The sequence below is a fragment of the Passer montanus genome, unplaced genomic scaffold (genome assembly GCF_014805655.1).
Source record: "Passer montanus isolate IOZ18808 unplaced genomic scaffold, ASM1480565v1 scaffold35, whole genome shotgun sequence".
In the NCBI taxonomy this organism is placed as follows: Eukaryota; Metazoa; Chordata; class Aves; order Passeriformes; family Passeridae; genus Passer; species Passer montanus.
In genome coordinates, this window is record NW_024368263.1 from 5,522,050 (window position 1) to 5,537,219 (window position 15,170).

The 15,170-nt window shown below is 47.0% G+C and overlaps 1 protein-coding gene across 1 annotated transcript; it reads right to left on the reverse strand.

Annotated features, from left to right (window-relative positions):
* Positions 1-236: 236 nt before the first annotated feature.
* Positions 237-15,102, reverse strand: CRLF3 (cytokine receptor like factor 3). Its single transcript, XM_039716071.1, has 8 exons — positions 14,935-15,102; positions 12,504-12,711; positions 10,663-10,750; positions 10,026-10,203; positions 8,156-8,378; positions 7,183-7,315; positions 4,081-4,193; positions 237-3,229 (listed from the first exon to the last, which is right to left on the reverse strand). The coding sequence occupies exons 1-8, from the start codon at positions 15,064-15,066 to the stop codon at positions 2,976-2,978; spliced, it is 1,329 nt and encodes a 442-aa protein (XP_039572005.1). The 5' UTR covers positions 15,067-15,102; the 3' UTR covers positions 237-2,975.
* Positions 15,103-15,170: the final 68 nt, after the last annotated feature.

A 15,170-nucleotide genomic window follows, 5' to 3' on the forward strand; every position in this document is an offset into this window, starting at 1 on the left:
ATATTTTTTAAGAGATGTCAGTTAAAATTTAGACATAAAGGTAAGTGCAGAGGTGGGAAACCTGGAAATAAATTGTTGGGGACTTCTGAGGGACAGAAGATTAAATAAATAGGAAAAAAATGGAGAGAAGCTCTTAAAGATGGCTGCAGTGCTCTAGAAAACATATCCTTATCCTGTTAGAATGCTATGGTGCTCAGCTTTATGCCTCAATAAAGAATCTTCTAGACCATACACAGTTTAGAGGGATAAAACTTTTATTTAAAAAAATTCAAATTTCTCTTGACACAAGTCTTAGTTGAGGTAAGTTAATGTACTAGCTTAGGAAAACAACTTTCAGGATTGGGTTTCATAAGCCATTAACACTCTGTTGCTTGCAGGGCTCCAAGAGCTAGAGGTGCAAATTGTAAAGGAAGTGTCAAGTTTTCCATCCAGCTGACCTCTGCTGCGGAAGAACAGAATTTACACCTTTCAGTTCAAGCCTCTTCCGCTCCTTTGCATCCTTTGTTCCTTTAGTGCTCGGGTCTCTTGCCCTGAGACTCTTCACTCCTCCTCTGTTCACAAGGTGCAGCTCCACGAGGTGGCTGAAAGTACCTCATTGGCAATTTGGACAGCGAGGCTCGTGCCAAGTTCAAATGAAAAACAAAACCACCACAATAACAACAAAAGAACCATTGGCAAACTGCCCTTGTTCAACACACAGCTAAAGCTGAGGGCAGAAAAGCTTCTGCCCTCTCCAGGGCAGCAGCAGGGGCCTCTCATGGCCCTTCACAGTCATCTTCAGCTGCTTTTTTGTATATTCTGAACAACCTGACACAGCATTACCACCTCTGGAAGTACCTGAATTCAAGGTTTAAGCTTTATTTTCTAATATGTAAGTAAATATCCTGAAGAATCTATAGTCTGACCAGCCCCTCCCAAAGCAGATGAAAAGGTACCTGAGCCACTGGTACCTCAGAAGTGGGGATATTCACAATTTTACTTTCCATATGGTAGAAGTACTAAGTTACGACTAGTACCTGATACCTGAAGTGTGTAAGTAGAACTGCCAGCACTACTACATGGAGCAAGATTTAAGTCAGCTGCTGTGTGGAGTGCCTGCCCAACCCTCTGAGCAGGACTGACACTTTCATCTACTGAACCTTGATGTGAAAGGACTGAAAACACTCTTCACAGCAGAACTGAAGTAGCACTGAAAGCACAGGATATGCCAGTATTCTCTTTTCCCTAACACCAATAGTGCAGCTTGAAAAGCTGAGTACTGCAGGCCCTTTGTTGCTAACAGTGCATGATCTGACCTGCAGCAGCTCAGTCTGCCTCACTTCATGTCTTGCAGCCAATTCCACCCTAACTCTGCTGTGTGCAGCTTTTTTGCACTCATCTAAACGCACACATTTTTTTCTCCTGTAAATGTATAAATCCCAACAGCCATTCTCTCCTTGTCTGAAATTCTTGTACCCCTGCTACAGAATTCAGGCAGGATGGCTGATCTTTTTGTACTGACAGTATCAGTATGGGCAATGTTAATTAATTGCAAAATAAGCCTTTATGATTTAAGCTTATTATGGTAGCATAGAGGGCTAATGTAGTACATTGCCACTGAAGGAAAGGCAGTATGATTGTCTAGGCTTTATAAAAATAGTGCTACTCTAACATGATAAAATATATTTAATTTTAATTAAACTTGAGGTAAGAAGCCCATCAGTGAATGTTACTTTTAAATATTCCTTAAATCCAGTAGCACTGCAATCTTTTGACCAGGAATGGGCTCTCTTTTGAGACTGAGCCTATCCAGCTTAGTTGCTCCTTAGAGGACAAATGTGTAACTTTACATAAGTTCTAAATTCTGAGTAATTTAATTCACACTCTTATTTATCCCATCCTACTCTATGGAGGAGAGAGCTTAATTACCACACTCTTCAATTCTGACTGCCCCAGGTTAAATCTGTGAAGGCAGGGCCTGCCTGAAGCCCACCCAAAGCCCATCTCCCTGACTCCAGGTGGAGCTCCAGCAGCAGCTGCAGTCTGCAGTGCTTGAGCCAAGCCCCTGCCCTGACTGCCAGTGTCCCCAGGCAGAATTTGGGATGGTCAGGAATCCTGCACATCACAACAGCACTTTTGTGGGCAGACAGTAAGAGCAGGTTGTCTCTGAGTGTTAGGAGGGCTCAGGAATCACAGCTGCCAATCCACAGGGTGAGCTCAGGTTCCAAATCACTGAGACTTGCTCTGGCACAGGCTCTGTGTGAACTGTAGCCAGGGAAGAGTTCAGAGAGGCTCAGGATCACATCCTGCTCTGGCTGTCGGTCTGCCCGAGGCAGCTGTGCATGGCCAACACCGTGCAGCTACTACAGAAAACATATTCCAAGTGACAACACAGAAAACAGCTCAAGAAGTATGAAAATAAGGCACTTAGGTGAGACAGTGAGAGGCTGGCTCCCTGAGGCCGGGCTGGCTCAGGGCTGCCTGCCCAGGGGCATGAACAGTACCGTGCGGGGAGCGGCTGGGCGGGCACTGCCCACGCAGGCTCCAAAGGCAGCATCGTGCACAAGAAGCACAGCAGGACCTTGCTGCTCAAAACACTGTGCTCTGAGTGGTAGAAATACAGCTTTGGTCCATTACCACCCCTAAAACACTTCACAGAGCAGCAGCTTTAAGCAAAGTTAATTCTACACAACATGCGTACCCTGAGACGAGTACAATGAAATACTGACAAAAATCAAGTCTAGAGGAAAAAAGGAAAGGTCTGATGGACTGCTTAAATTAATTTGCCTACACAAATGCTTGTTTCTAGCTTTTTCCGGAGTAACAAATCCAATGTTTCACAATTCTTGTTTAAATGATCCAGTACGAAGTACAATATAGTGGAGTTCAAGTACTATAAAGACAGGGGTTTGTTACCAGATTGTTGTCAAACAGCTGGAAACTCAGCTTTTAACATTACACTTTACAGCAAGAACAAAAAATCCCTTTACTCACTGCTAAAAGACCAAAACCTTCCAGCCTGGGTATGAAAATGAACATCCAAAATACAGAGAGCCACAGCACTGATCAAGTACCCAGTCAAAGACCACTTCTCTGTTGTTAGAGCTGATGGTCACTCGGAGCTTGAAGTTTCCTCCCTCGTTGCTGCAGGGTCCCAACTGCACAACTTCCATGTCAAATGTCACAGTCGAGCCAGAAGTAACAGCAGGCAACTGGTTTGTCATCTCTTTTCCATTTACAAATACTGCCCCTGAAACAGTCAACAGATCTAACAATATTTCTCATTTTCTGTACATACTAACGTGCAAGACCACATCTATTTTTTGCCAGCAAATAGGGAAGTAACCCTGCTACATTTCTCTTGTCACATGGAACAGGCTGCAATAACTGAGCAGGAAGAGATCTGTGATCTCACCAAGGATTTTTAACTGCACAAGCAGCACATACATGAAAGTTGCTCATACATAATGCAGGGATCTAAAGAGCCAGAGGCTGTGGGTTTTGGGAAGGAAAATTCCTGCCTGTATCAGGAATAGTGTGGCCAGCAGGACAGGGGATGTCATCCTTCCCCTGTGCTCAGCACTGGTGAGGGCACACCTGCAGTGCTGTGCCCAGTTCTGGCCCCTCAGTTTGGGAAGGACTTTGGGACACTCGAGTGTGTCCAGAGGAGGCAACGAGACTGGAGAGGGGCTGGGAACACAAACCCTGTGAGGAACCACTGAGGGAGCTGGGGGTGCTCAGCCCGGAGAAAAGGAGACTCAGGGCTGCCCTCATCACTGCACAGCTCCTGAAAGGTGCCTGTGGCCAGGTGGGGTTGGTCTCTCTCACTAGGCAGCACTGACAGAACCAAAGCACACAGTCTGAAGCTGTGCCAAGGGAAATACAGGCTGGATATTAGGAAAAAGTGTTTTCCAGAAAGGGGGATAAAGCTCTGGAATGGCTGCCCGGGGAGGTGGTGCAGTCCCCATCCCTGGGCGTGTTTAATAAAGCCTGGCTGTGGCACTGGGGGCCAGGGTGTGGCTGAGGGGTTGGGGCTGGGTTGGACTCGACCTCTGAGGTCCTTTGCCAGTGGTGGCTGTGAGCTGTGTGGCTCAGACTCACCGTTGGTGCTGATGCACACGGCCTGGTCCCGCTGCAGCGACTCGTCGCCGTTGCGCTGCTCCACGCACACTCCCAGGCTGTCCCGGCGGTCCGGCTGCCCCACGGTCTCAATCCTAGCAAGCAAAATGTTAAGTCCAAACCTGAAGCTTTCAATCAAAACACACCATGAAATCCAGACAGTCACTCCAGACCCCTGTACTGTGCTCCAGGGTTCTCAACAAATTCACCCAAACTTTTGGGGAGATCCCTGGTGAATGACAAAATTCCTACCAGCTTTCCCGAGAGCTCCACTGAGCAATACTTTATTAATCTGCACAAAATATGAAGCAAACCTTTGCTTCCTGCAAACTTCCAGTGTTATTTAATACAATTCTCCATTATCACAGCTTAGAAATGAGTTTCAAAATTATTTCCAGGGTTCTGAAGCATACAGTATGTTCAGCAGGACCATCAGCTATACCACACTACTGGTCAGCATCATGAGTATGGCAAGATAGCTGTAGCTCCAGCAGGGATTTAATAAGCATGACTGAAATAGGTTTTTTTGACCCTGGCATATTCTGCTGTAATGGGATGAGGATGGAGTGTTGCTTTGGGGTTGTATTTAGTTTGAGCTTTTGTAATAAATCAGCCTGGTGCAAACCAAGCAATGTCTAGAAGAGCATTTACATGTCTGGCCTCTGCTGGGGAGGCCAGACATGTAAATGTTCTTCTAGGCATTGCTTGGTTTTAGTCTGGGGAGAGAATCTCTGAAGAAAATGCAAACCAGTTGTGCAAATGACCAGGGACTCAGTTCCTGTGGGCCCCAGCAGAGGAGTGAGTCTGCACAATTCGTACACTGAAGGGCTGCTCTGGACTTGAGTCCTTTCTCATGTACTGCCACCTCTCAAAGGTGCTAAATCCTACTTCACAGAGAGCCTGAGTGACTCAGGAAATTCAGATGGTCCTTTCTAAAAAGTAAAGCAGTTGTTATTTTCTTTGCAGCTTGAGAGAAAGAACAGACTGATCCGTGGTTGCTGGCAAACAAAGGAAAACTGCAGCAGAACTTTCAAGAAAAAGCAATTAAAGGGGACAGTGGACTGGCACACAATGGGTTAACTCTTTAGAGGCAAAGATAAAACTGGAACCATGTTTTACTTTTGCACTCCATTAGGTTTTCCAGTCCCCTGGGAATGCCACTAAGAGCAACAGCCTTGCACTGTAAAGCAAAGGGAAAATGATTACTTGAATCTCCAAGAAGCTTTTACTTTGGAAGGGATCCACCATCTTTTCCCAAAGCAACTCCAAAGGAGATTTCAAATTCCTTTTGAAACAAAAATGCTGCACAACAAAACCTTGTCTCTGGCACTGCAGCCCAGACACTGAACCTGGTGACCCCCAGCACTTCCCTTTGCCTCAGAGCACAGAGAGGTCCATCCATGGGCATCACAGGCACTGCCTCAGCTGTCAGCAGAGCTCTGCTGGGCTCCTGACAAACTGTGACCACCACAGGGCATCTGCTGGGTGAGCCCAAACCACTGAGTGCCTGGCCACAAGCACTGTGGCTCCCCACAGCACAGAAAGCTTCAGAGAGATGAAGAGCAGGTCACTGTGGAGAGATGTTCCCTTCCCCAAGGGCAGCTTCCTGCAGGCTGCAAGGCAACTTGACCTAAAGCAGTGATGTTTTCCTACAGCTTGGCCAAATGCTTCACCTCAGCACAACTGCCACAGGTTATCTTTAAAATGTGGATACAAAGCACTGTGTTTATCACAACTTCACTGCTCACTGACAAGCTGTGCCTGGGTCCTGAAAAGAGAACACAGAGCTGCCTGAGAATAGTAACTTGTGTTCCAGCAGCTGGAGGAAATCAAGCATCAAGTACTACATCTCCCAGCCCAAGAAAATCTCTCTCTTCCAAACAAGAAGCTACTCTTGGACCTTGGAAGAAGAACAAAACCAATTTTTGAGGTTGTCTTCTGTCTCAAGATTCATGTCACGATAGTTCTTGTGGACACGTGCCTGCTCGAGCTCTGCCATCCTGAAACAATCTCCTCTTGGAGAGAAGTCCATAACCAAAATGTGAAGCAAAACATTTTCATATGCTACCAATAAAAAATTATAAAAGCACTGGACTGAGAGAGAACCAAGGGAAACCTCAAGGTTCTGCCTTTAATTTCACAGGCACTGCTGAGCCAAGAGAAGTTAAATCTAGCAACAGATTTCAAATGAAAGCTTTAGATCTTTTTATCCATCTCAGACAGGGCAACTGAATACATCCTCACACTACAACCATCTAAAGTTAACAAAATCCATGATCAGGAAGGGATAAATGAAACACCATGGAAGAAGTCATGAAAGTATCATGAACAGCCCTTTTCAATTGTCTGTGGGGGCTGCCTGCTGTACAGCAAGTAGTTTCATTTAACCAGGGAAAAGATTAAAAAAGCTTCAGAGTCTCTGAGGTCTGTAATCACAACTGACATATCCACAAGGACATTCCTCATACCCTGTTAAACAGCATCATCTCAGGGATAGGATGACAGGCAGCAAAGCTGCCAAGGTTTTTAATCATGTTCTGTGTCAAATGGAAAGCTTGAAATTCACAAGATCCCTTCACTCTGGATCTTCTAATGCCAGTTTCAAGCAGTAGTCTGACCAGCACTAATTATCTCAAATGTTAAAGGCATCGTTGCTAGACTGTCATCCCAACAGCACATCAGTGTTTTCATGTCTGAAGTCTTCAGAGCCAGTGATTAGTCTGGGAAGGAAAGCACCCCTGACCCAAGGTCAAAAGGAACTAGAGGCAAAGCTCCACTGACTTCAGCCAGTAACAGCTGCTACAAAACATCAGGAAGTTCAACATTCCACAGATCTGCTCAGCATGAGCTATATTTTACCATCCCTCAGGAGTTCACTCACTTATATAAGTGCAGGTCCTACAAAAACATCAGGTGTTTTCCTACAAAGCCAGGAAGCAGAACTAAAGGAAGGTCAGATGTCACACAGAGGCACTACCTTGACTGAAGCTGAGCTGATTTACAACTCCAACATGCCTCAGGTTTACACACAGCTCAGATGTGACAGCTCACAGGGGGTGCACCAGCCACCCAAAAAGGACTTGCCTGAATGTCAACGTCTGCCCACAGAAATAAGTGGGAGCTTTGGAGTAGAGCACACCACAGGACTGAGAATCGTTCCGCAGTGCAATGTTTCTTCGGCTGCTCAGGCTGTAACCCTCCAGACCAGCTGTCCATTCTTCAAAGGAAACAAACAAAAAAGCAAGAAAACTGTGAACCTCAACTTGGTCCCGTTTGTGCAAAATCAACCCCGTCCCAATGTCTACTCAGTCCACCTCATGCAACTCAAGCTATGTTAAAAACGGGTTGGTTTTGCCTTTTTCTTATGGAGAGATTTGTTTTTCAAATAAATTGTAATTACAAAAAGTATTTTCCAGCTCAGAGTTCACCAGGAGTTCACTCTTTGCTACAATTCCTGCCAAGTCTTATTGTAAGAAAAGGAAAGCCTTCATTACCCACTGCGCTTAGAAATTTGTAAGTGAAGAGAAAATTTAAGTTTTCCTCTCTCCAAGATAAGAGCTTGTTATGAGCTGTAGGTCGACAAAAATCCTTATGGTGAGGGAGTAGAAAAAAATAATGCTTTTTTTCTGGCTCACATGCTTTCCAAGGCTAAGGAAGCAGTGAGCCACCTGTGAAAGGTTCACTGAGCCAAGAACACGCTGCAGGACAGAGGGACAGCTCAGACATGTCTGTGGAGCTAGTCCAATATTCTGTCTGGTTATGATTCTGGGTACTCAGCTTCACAGCTTTGTTGCAGAGAATTTGAACAAAATATACAAATACAGAAAGTCATAATCCAACTCTAGAAAAACCACTGTAGGGTTGATTTCCTGGTGTCTGGAGCGTATTTCTGGGACAGGAAGAAATGGCAGACCTGCAGACTGAATTTGAGCCTTTCACATCCCTGGTAAATTCCTCTTACTGCAAGGCTATTATATGTGCATTCATTAAATTGCAAGTTTAGTGACATTTGATGCCAGCCCCTCCCAGAGCCCGTCCCGGTGAGGCCGGGCAGTACCGTGGGGCACCAGCGAGGTGCAGCCGCTCTGGGGCACGCTCCAGGGGCTCCACTCCTGCCGCCCGTCCCCGCGGGCGCACACGCGGAACTGGTAATCCACGTGGGGGTCCAGCTGCAGCACCAGGAACTCGGGCTCCGAGCCCACGTACACGTCCTCGAAGGGCCCCGCGGGGCTGCGGCGGCACTGCAGCCGGTAGTCCTGGGCTGTGAAATCCTCATCCACCTGCAGAAACGGTCACTGAGTCAGACAGGAGCCCCCCCCTTTCCCCTTGTTGGGAAGGATGAAGGTTTGTCAAGAAAGTCTCACAGATGCTTAGCAGAAAGATTTTTGAATGTAGAAGCTGAGGAAGGAATAGAGATGGAAGCAAGTTTTGATATAGAAGAAAAGAATTGCTGAGCCAGTCTTGCTGGATAACCAAGGAGGCAACGGGTATGTGAGTTAGAAGGGGGTTTTTATGACTTAGAACAAAGGATAAACCCACCTCAAACAATATGTTTTTACCAAGCAGAAAGATAGCACAGGCAAACAAGTCAGCAAATGTTGCAAGTAGAAAAAAGGTCTCAGAATTTTCCACTGCAAGAAGACTGAAAAACAACTTCTAGCTTAAACTGTAATGTACTAACCTTTAGTGATTGGAGAATAGTGACATGAATATGGTAATTGTAGTAGTTATGATAGGCTACAGATAAAAGTTAAGGTATAGATTGGTTCTACTGTATTAAGATGCTCAGCAAAGAAAAGTACATAATGCATTTGTAACCTAAGCTAAGGGTCTCCAGGCCAGCTGCAGCTGACAGCTCTAGGCACAGGCTCTGCTGCCCACGACCCTGGACTGCTGTAACCTCCTGCATGTAATAAACTGCATTTTGGAAGAGCAGCCTGGAGTCCCACATCTCTCATTCAGGCACTCACATCCCCTCCCCTGCAGGGGCACACGGCAGGTGAGCACACTCACGAGTACTTCAGAGCAGAAAATGTGCCTTGCAGAAAGTGACAGCAGTGTCTGAACCAACAGATGTATCAGAATTATTACAGTTAGAAAATATCTACAGAAGAAGAAACATTGAACAGAAAGCTGTTCATTCTAGCAGAGATATAAAAAGATCCTTCAGCCAAAAAGCTGAAAACAACTTTGCAGAAGAAACTCTGTGCCAGTTTTTAACAGCAAGGGAAAAATTAGTGCTGTCCTTCATAAACTGTTCCAGGGAATGATTTCCAGTTCTTTGATATCTCTGAGTCAAAAGATATTTACACAACCCCCCTCAAAAACACCCTCCATTATCCCCCAGGCACAACCAAATTCAGGGAACTCCTGCACAGCACAGAAAACCAGAAACCCCACCTGAGAGCAGTGCTATGGTTTAACAACCTGAGTCCACATCCTTCAGGGTGGCCAGCAAGGACTGGCTGTTGCTAGAACAACAAAGGTTTGTTTGATGCTGCCAAGGAGCAGAGAGCTGTCCAACAACAATTAAACCACATCAGACCACAGCAGTGGTTTTTGTGTGTTGAAGAGAAAGGGCACTGGAGTAGCTAATAGAATAATATTTTCTTTTTCTACCCACTGCATCTCCCTGGAAACACAAATGCGTTTAGGGGTAAAAGCATAACAGAGCAGGTCCAGCCTCATGCTGGGTCTGCTAAATCAAGTGTCACTGCAGGCAGACACAAACCCCAGCACCAGCCACACACCATCACTGCACTACCTTGTCTTTAAATGACACCATTACCAAAAAAACTTCTTAACTCCACCCTGGAGTGGACAAATCCTTGGAAGGTAGTAGAGAGTTCAGCAAGAAAGTGGATTGTTTGGTTTTTTTTAGAAAAAACTCAAGTCTAAAGGAATTTCACACAGGATATTTTACCTACCTTACACCATCTGACTAAAATACCTCCAGGCTTTTCCACAAACTCCTCCAGCTGTACAGGTGGGCGGGATGCCACAGTTCCATGTCTGAATATTTGATTTTTCAATATAGTAAGGAGGCAGTCATCCAGCTGGGCAGATAAACAAGGCACGTCAACCAAGGAGGGCACTTCTGGTAAGCTGAGAAAGGAAAGTTTGCTGTAATGAGAGGGGCCAGCTTCCACAATTCATATTTCATCCATACACTTGAATCTGTGCAGATTTGCAAAGAGAGAACAGCTGCAGGAATTGGCACGTGCACTCCAAACTTAAAAGACTCAGAAAACCTTGTGTTTCAGCCCTAACCAGACTGTTTGTCAGCAAATACTCTGAAACACAGGCTGTTCGGCAGGCAGTGGCTTCACCCTTCACAAATAAACAGCATATATTTCCACAGCACACATGGAGGGTGAAAACCCCCTCCATTCTGTGAGTGCCAGCCCCAAAGAAAGTCTGTGAAACAAACAGGACAGCAGCACCTCAAATTAATTTTTTGAGGCAACGGAGCAGAAAGCTTTTGTTTCAAAGGAGAAAAGATCCCCTGAAAATAAGGGCACAAGTGGCACTGCCTCAGACCACCTCAGAATGTTGGTGTCTTACCTATCTAGCTGAATATGTAAAGCTTTTTTTGTAAAGTTGCAAAGTTTCTCATTCTGTTGTCCCACATCTCCATCAACTGCACTCTCTCCTGCAACCAAACAGTAAAAATATTTCTAATGAGACAACATCCACAGAAGGCATTCTTTGCTTCAAAGAATAACCAGTTCTGACATGAACAACCAATTAAATGTGAAGCACTCTCAGCACTCTCACTAGTCTTAGCTAGAAAATGCAATTATAGGTAATAATATAAAGCCTATCTAGCAACTTCTGAAGCTCTGAAAGCTACCTGCAGACACACCCATAACAGATGTAATAATTTGCCTCAGGTCTCAGACAGAAGTAGAACTGGGGTCAGATGACAAAAAAACAGGATTATTAATCCCTTTCTCCACTAATTTTAAATGAAGAAAAAAGCAAAGCACATTCACTGATCAGAAAATAAAAAAGCAGGCACTTAAAAGCAAGAAATAATGTCAATCATTGTTCTGTTTGCCACAATCAAAATGGTACTATTGTCACAATGAAGGAAATAATCTAATCCATGCAATAATGTGTGCAGATAAATACAAACACTTTCCTAAGCTTTCCATATAAAGTAGCATCACACACTTCATCTTACAGAGACATATGCTCCAGTCTCCTTCTGCTGACTTTAGGGTAATTTACAACTTCAGCAAGCTCAGTCCTTTTCCAAGTGGAGGATTACACACGTTACAAATCTCTGAAGGAAAGCACACGTCATAATTGGCAGCAGGAGATTTAACAAGCACAGAGGCTTAACTCCTCTGTGCCTCAGCTGCAGCCTGTGCTGGACCTGCCCATGGCCCTGGGTGATGCTGCTGCTCAGAGCACCGGGGAATGGGAACTGCAGCGAGTCAGCTTCTCATCAGATCCCACAGAACTTCACACAAAAAACTTCTGCCACCACGCTGATTCAGTAACCTGAGACTTAAAATCAAGGTGAATACCAGCTGTCCCAGAGCTCTGGTGGTAGAAAAAACCCCAGCAAATGAATCCTTAAACACGGTCACTGCTCCTGTGAGCAGGAGGCACTGAGCTCCCAGCCAGCACAAAGCTCAGGGCTCAGGAGGAATTGGGAGCTTTCCCACCCCTGGGACACAGCTCAATGTGCCTGAGCTCCCAGAACTGAGCTCATGCTGAAAGAAAGTTAAAGTTGAGACATGAGAACAATGCAAGGAAACTGCCAACACACTCATGGCTCAGACATGCTCCCAGTAGGTTCTCCAGCCTGGGGAAAACAGGCAAGAGTGACATTCCTTTCTGCCGAGGTATTTAGCATCAGCAGGGTATAGTCTGGCCCTTACAGTAATATTCCACATGTCCATTTTTGTTTGCCTCATCTTCAGACTTTTTAGAGACATTTTCCCTGTACAGTGGCCATTTGATTCCTCATGTTTCCCACCAACAGCAAACATAATCACACTCAGGGGACAATGTGTTTATTTCAGCAAGACAGACATAATCTACTGCACCAAAACAGACACTTTGCTATAGTGGTACCCACAATTCAAAGTAGCCCAATATATTTTTCTGTCTACCCTGGAAAGGTAAGAATGTCTCTGCAGTGAAATAATTATCACACAGGTACCTCCTGCCCTCCAGGAGAGGCTACACTGACATATGTACACCCTTGGATCGGAGTGAAATGCTGAAATACAGATTTGTAGGAGATAATAATGATCAGCTCTTCACCACATCTACCCAATTCTTAACATTTAGTTTGAGCCAAGCACAGTGATGATAATGGGAATATTCCAGACCTCTGACAGAGCACAGTGGAAGGCAGAGCTCAGGCTCAGCAGCAGGTCCTGCCTCACCTTCCCGGAGCAGATCATCGGCCGTGCTGACCCCGTGCTCGATCAGCTTCTGGCACTCATCCAGGGGCTTGATGCTCTCCTGCTCTATGACATCCACCTCCTGCAGCAGGGACATCAGTCGCTCGTCCAGCAGCTTCTTCAGGGTCCCTTTCAAATCGCTAAAGTGCTGCTCAAGCACATCTCTGGTCAAAGTTGCACTATCTTTGATCTGAATTCAGGTAACAGGAAAGAAGGATTCAGGATAAAGGCAAAGGCCATGCACATCTTTTATTTTTCTGAAGCATCTCATCCACACTTGCTGCAGAAAAGCTGCAAGTGGAGTCTGCTTTAAAAAATGACCGCTGGCAGTTAACAAACTAGTGAAGTCATTTTTAGTACATGTACAGCAGGGAGGGAGGCAAAGAAACCAGCCTGGACCAGGGGAAGAGCATATTAACTAAGCAAAATACAACTTGGGTTATGGGTGCTTCAATCAAGGAATTTTTCTCGTCAGAAAAATCCAAATGCTCTGTAGATCTCCTCCCTGCTGCCCCTCAAAAAAGCCCCACTGCTGTAATCCTACTTAAAAACCACTCTGCCATCCTCTGGTAATCTTCCTTGCAAACAAAAACCTATCAGACTTTTAGAAAATTATCTAGGAGCACTTTTCCAAGTGCTATCACTTCACTGGATTTTTAAATCCTCATAAAACTGCTTTCTTTTAAATTCTGTTCAAACAGCTACTCTTGGTGACCGGACAGGGTGAACAGCAAGTTCTGATTCCGGAAGAACCCGACCACAGAAGGCTCTACAAGTGCTCATTAAAATGTCTGCAAACTTGCTGAATCTGGCTTTTAGGGAAGAAAACCCACTTGAACATCCCCGAGCTAAAGATGCAAAAATCAGAAGTAAACATCTCCCTGTGAACAACTTTTCTAAGTCACGCACACAAGGAAATGCTACAACACGCTGACAGCCTTACACACAATTTGTAGATCTTTAGAAGTACAGACAACCAACACAGGAAGTTCTCTGGTCAGGTAAAATAAATTTCCTCTCCACCAAATACTCATGAAGCTCTGCAGCTGCCACACAGCTCTGTTTCCCTTTTCTTGTAAGTTCAATGCTTGAGGAAAAAAAAGGAAGTATTTAGCGTTGTGAAGGGGTGGGGCAAAGGAAGACAGAACACTCACTTCTCCAAGCATTCTACCTCCATTACAGACAGATACAAATTCAGCAGCTCAGCCCCAGAATTAGATACTGCTCATCATGCAAAAGAGGAAATGCAAGTCCCTGAACACACAGAGCTCTGTGAAGTTTGAGGAAAATCACATCCCACTGGTCCAAAGGAAGAGGATGGAACGCTGAGTGATCCAGTCCCATCACATCAGCCAACCAGTCCTCAAAAAATAAAGCTGCCACTATACAAACCCCAGTCTAGCACACTCAGCACTTTGGGAACACAGGGAGCTCTGGGATGCGCACAAAACAGAAAGTGGTGCTGAAGATGGAAAGAGAGAAAACAGAAACAGCACACAGCAAGGGAATTGTCCCCAGGAGCAAAAGGAAATGTGAGCTAACTACACACTCACTGCACAAAGGCACATGGAACTCTCACTGCCCTTGGAACTGCCAAGCAACACTCTGAGATGACAAGGTTTGGATGAAAGGCAGCCACGAACAATTCATTTTCTTAAGCAGCCTGTGGTTTCAGTGCTGCCTAATTAAATGTCCAGCGATCACCTCCACGCTCGGGGAGCAGGACACTCACCCAGCACATTCCCAGCAGGTTTCTGCACTAACAAAAACCACCAGGCCACCACGGAAACGCTCCCTAAGTTTGGTTTTGTTTGGGCTTTTATTCACCCCCGGCAGAGCTGACTCAAAGGCAGCACGGCACGGCCTGCAGTGCGCCCTGCCCGTGCTGAGGCCGAGCGGAGCAGCCAGCCGGCCCGGCGGCTCTCCTGCCCGCGCTGCCCATGCCCCGGTGCGGACAAACCGGCCAGCCCGGAGCGCCGCAGCCCTGCCGGGACGTGCGCCGGGCACGGCGGAGCATGGGGCCCGCGGGCAGGGGTGCCACGGGCACCACACGCCCTGCGAGACCAGAGCTCCGGAAAACGAACTCTTCAAGAGATTCACTCTTGCCTGGGGAAGCTCCCTCTGGTCCCACAGAATGAAGCCCGGCTCAGTAAGAGCTCGGCCGTCCTCCCACACGCCGCACATCTGCCGTGCCCGCAACCCCACCGGGCTCCCGGGGCTCTCACCGCCCCCTCAGGGAGGCTCGCCCTCCTCCACCGCCCCACAGCCGAGCCGCATCCCGGCGGACAGGACCCACGCACGGCAGCGGCCGCGGCCCGCCGCCCGCAGCGGGTCCCGAGTGCGGCCGGCCCCAAGTTTCCGGCCGCTCCTCCCGGGGCCGCTCCGGAGAGCCGCTCCCGGCCCGCCTCCCCACCTGCTCCCGCGCCTGGTGCAGCCCGCGCAGCCGCTGCTGCAGCTCCCGCCGGTAGCTCCGCGCCGCCTCGATGCTCTCCCGAGCCTCCTGCAAGAGCAGCCGCACCTCGGCCTCGGCGGCGGCGGCCTCCATGGGCAGCCGCGGCGGCAGCGAGGCGGCGGCGGGCGGGGCGGCCGGGAGCGGGAGGCGGCCCCGGGGCGCGGGCCGGCGGGCGGTGACGTCAGCGACTCGTGACG

Coding starts and splice junctions, on each gene's coding strand:
- CRLF3 (XM_039716071.1), bottom strand. CDS start 15,066: ATGGAGGCCGCCGCCGCCGAGGCCGAGGTGCGGCTGCTCTTGCAGGAG. Junction 12,712..14,934: donor TGCACCAGGCGCGGGAGCAG/GTGGGGAGGCGG, acceptor ACCTGAATTCAG/ATCAAAGATAGTGCAACTTT. Junction 4,194..7,182: donor GGGCAGACGTTGACATTCAG/GCAAGTCCTTTT, acceptor TTTGCTTGCTAG/GATTGAGACCGTGGGGCAGC.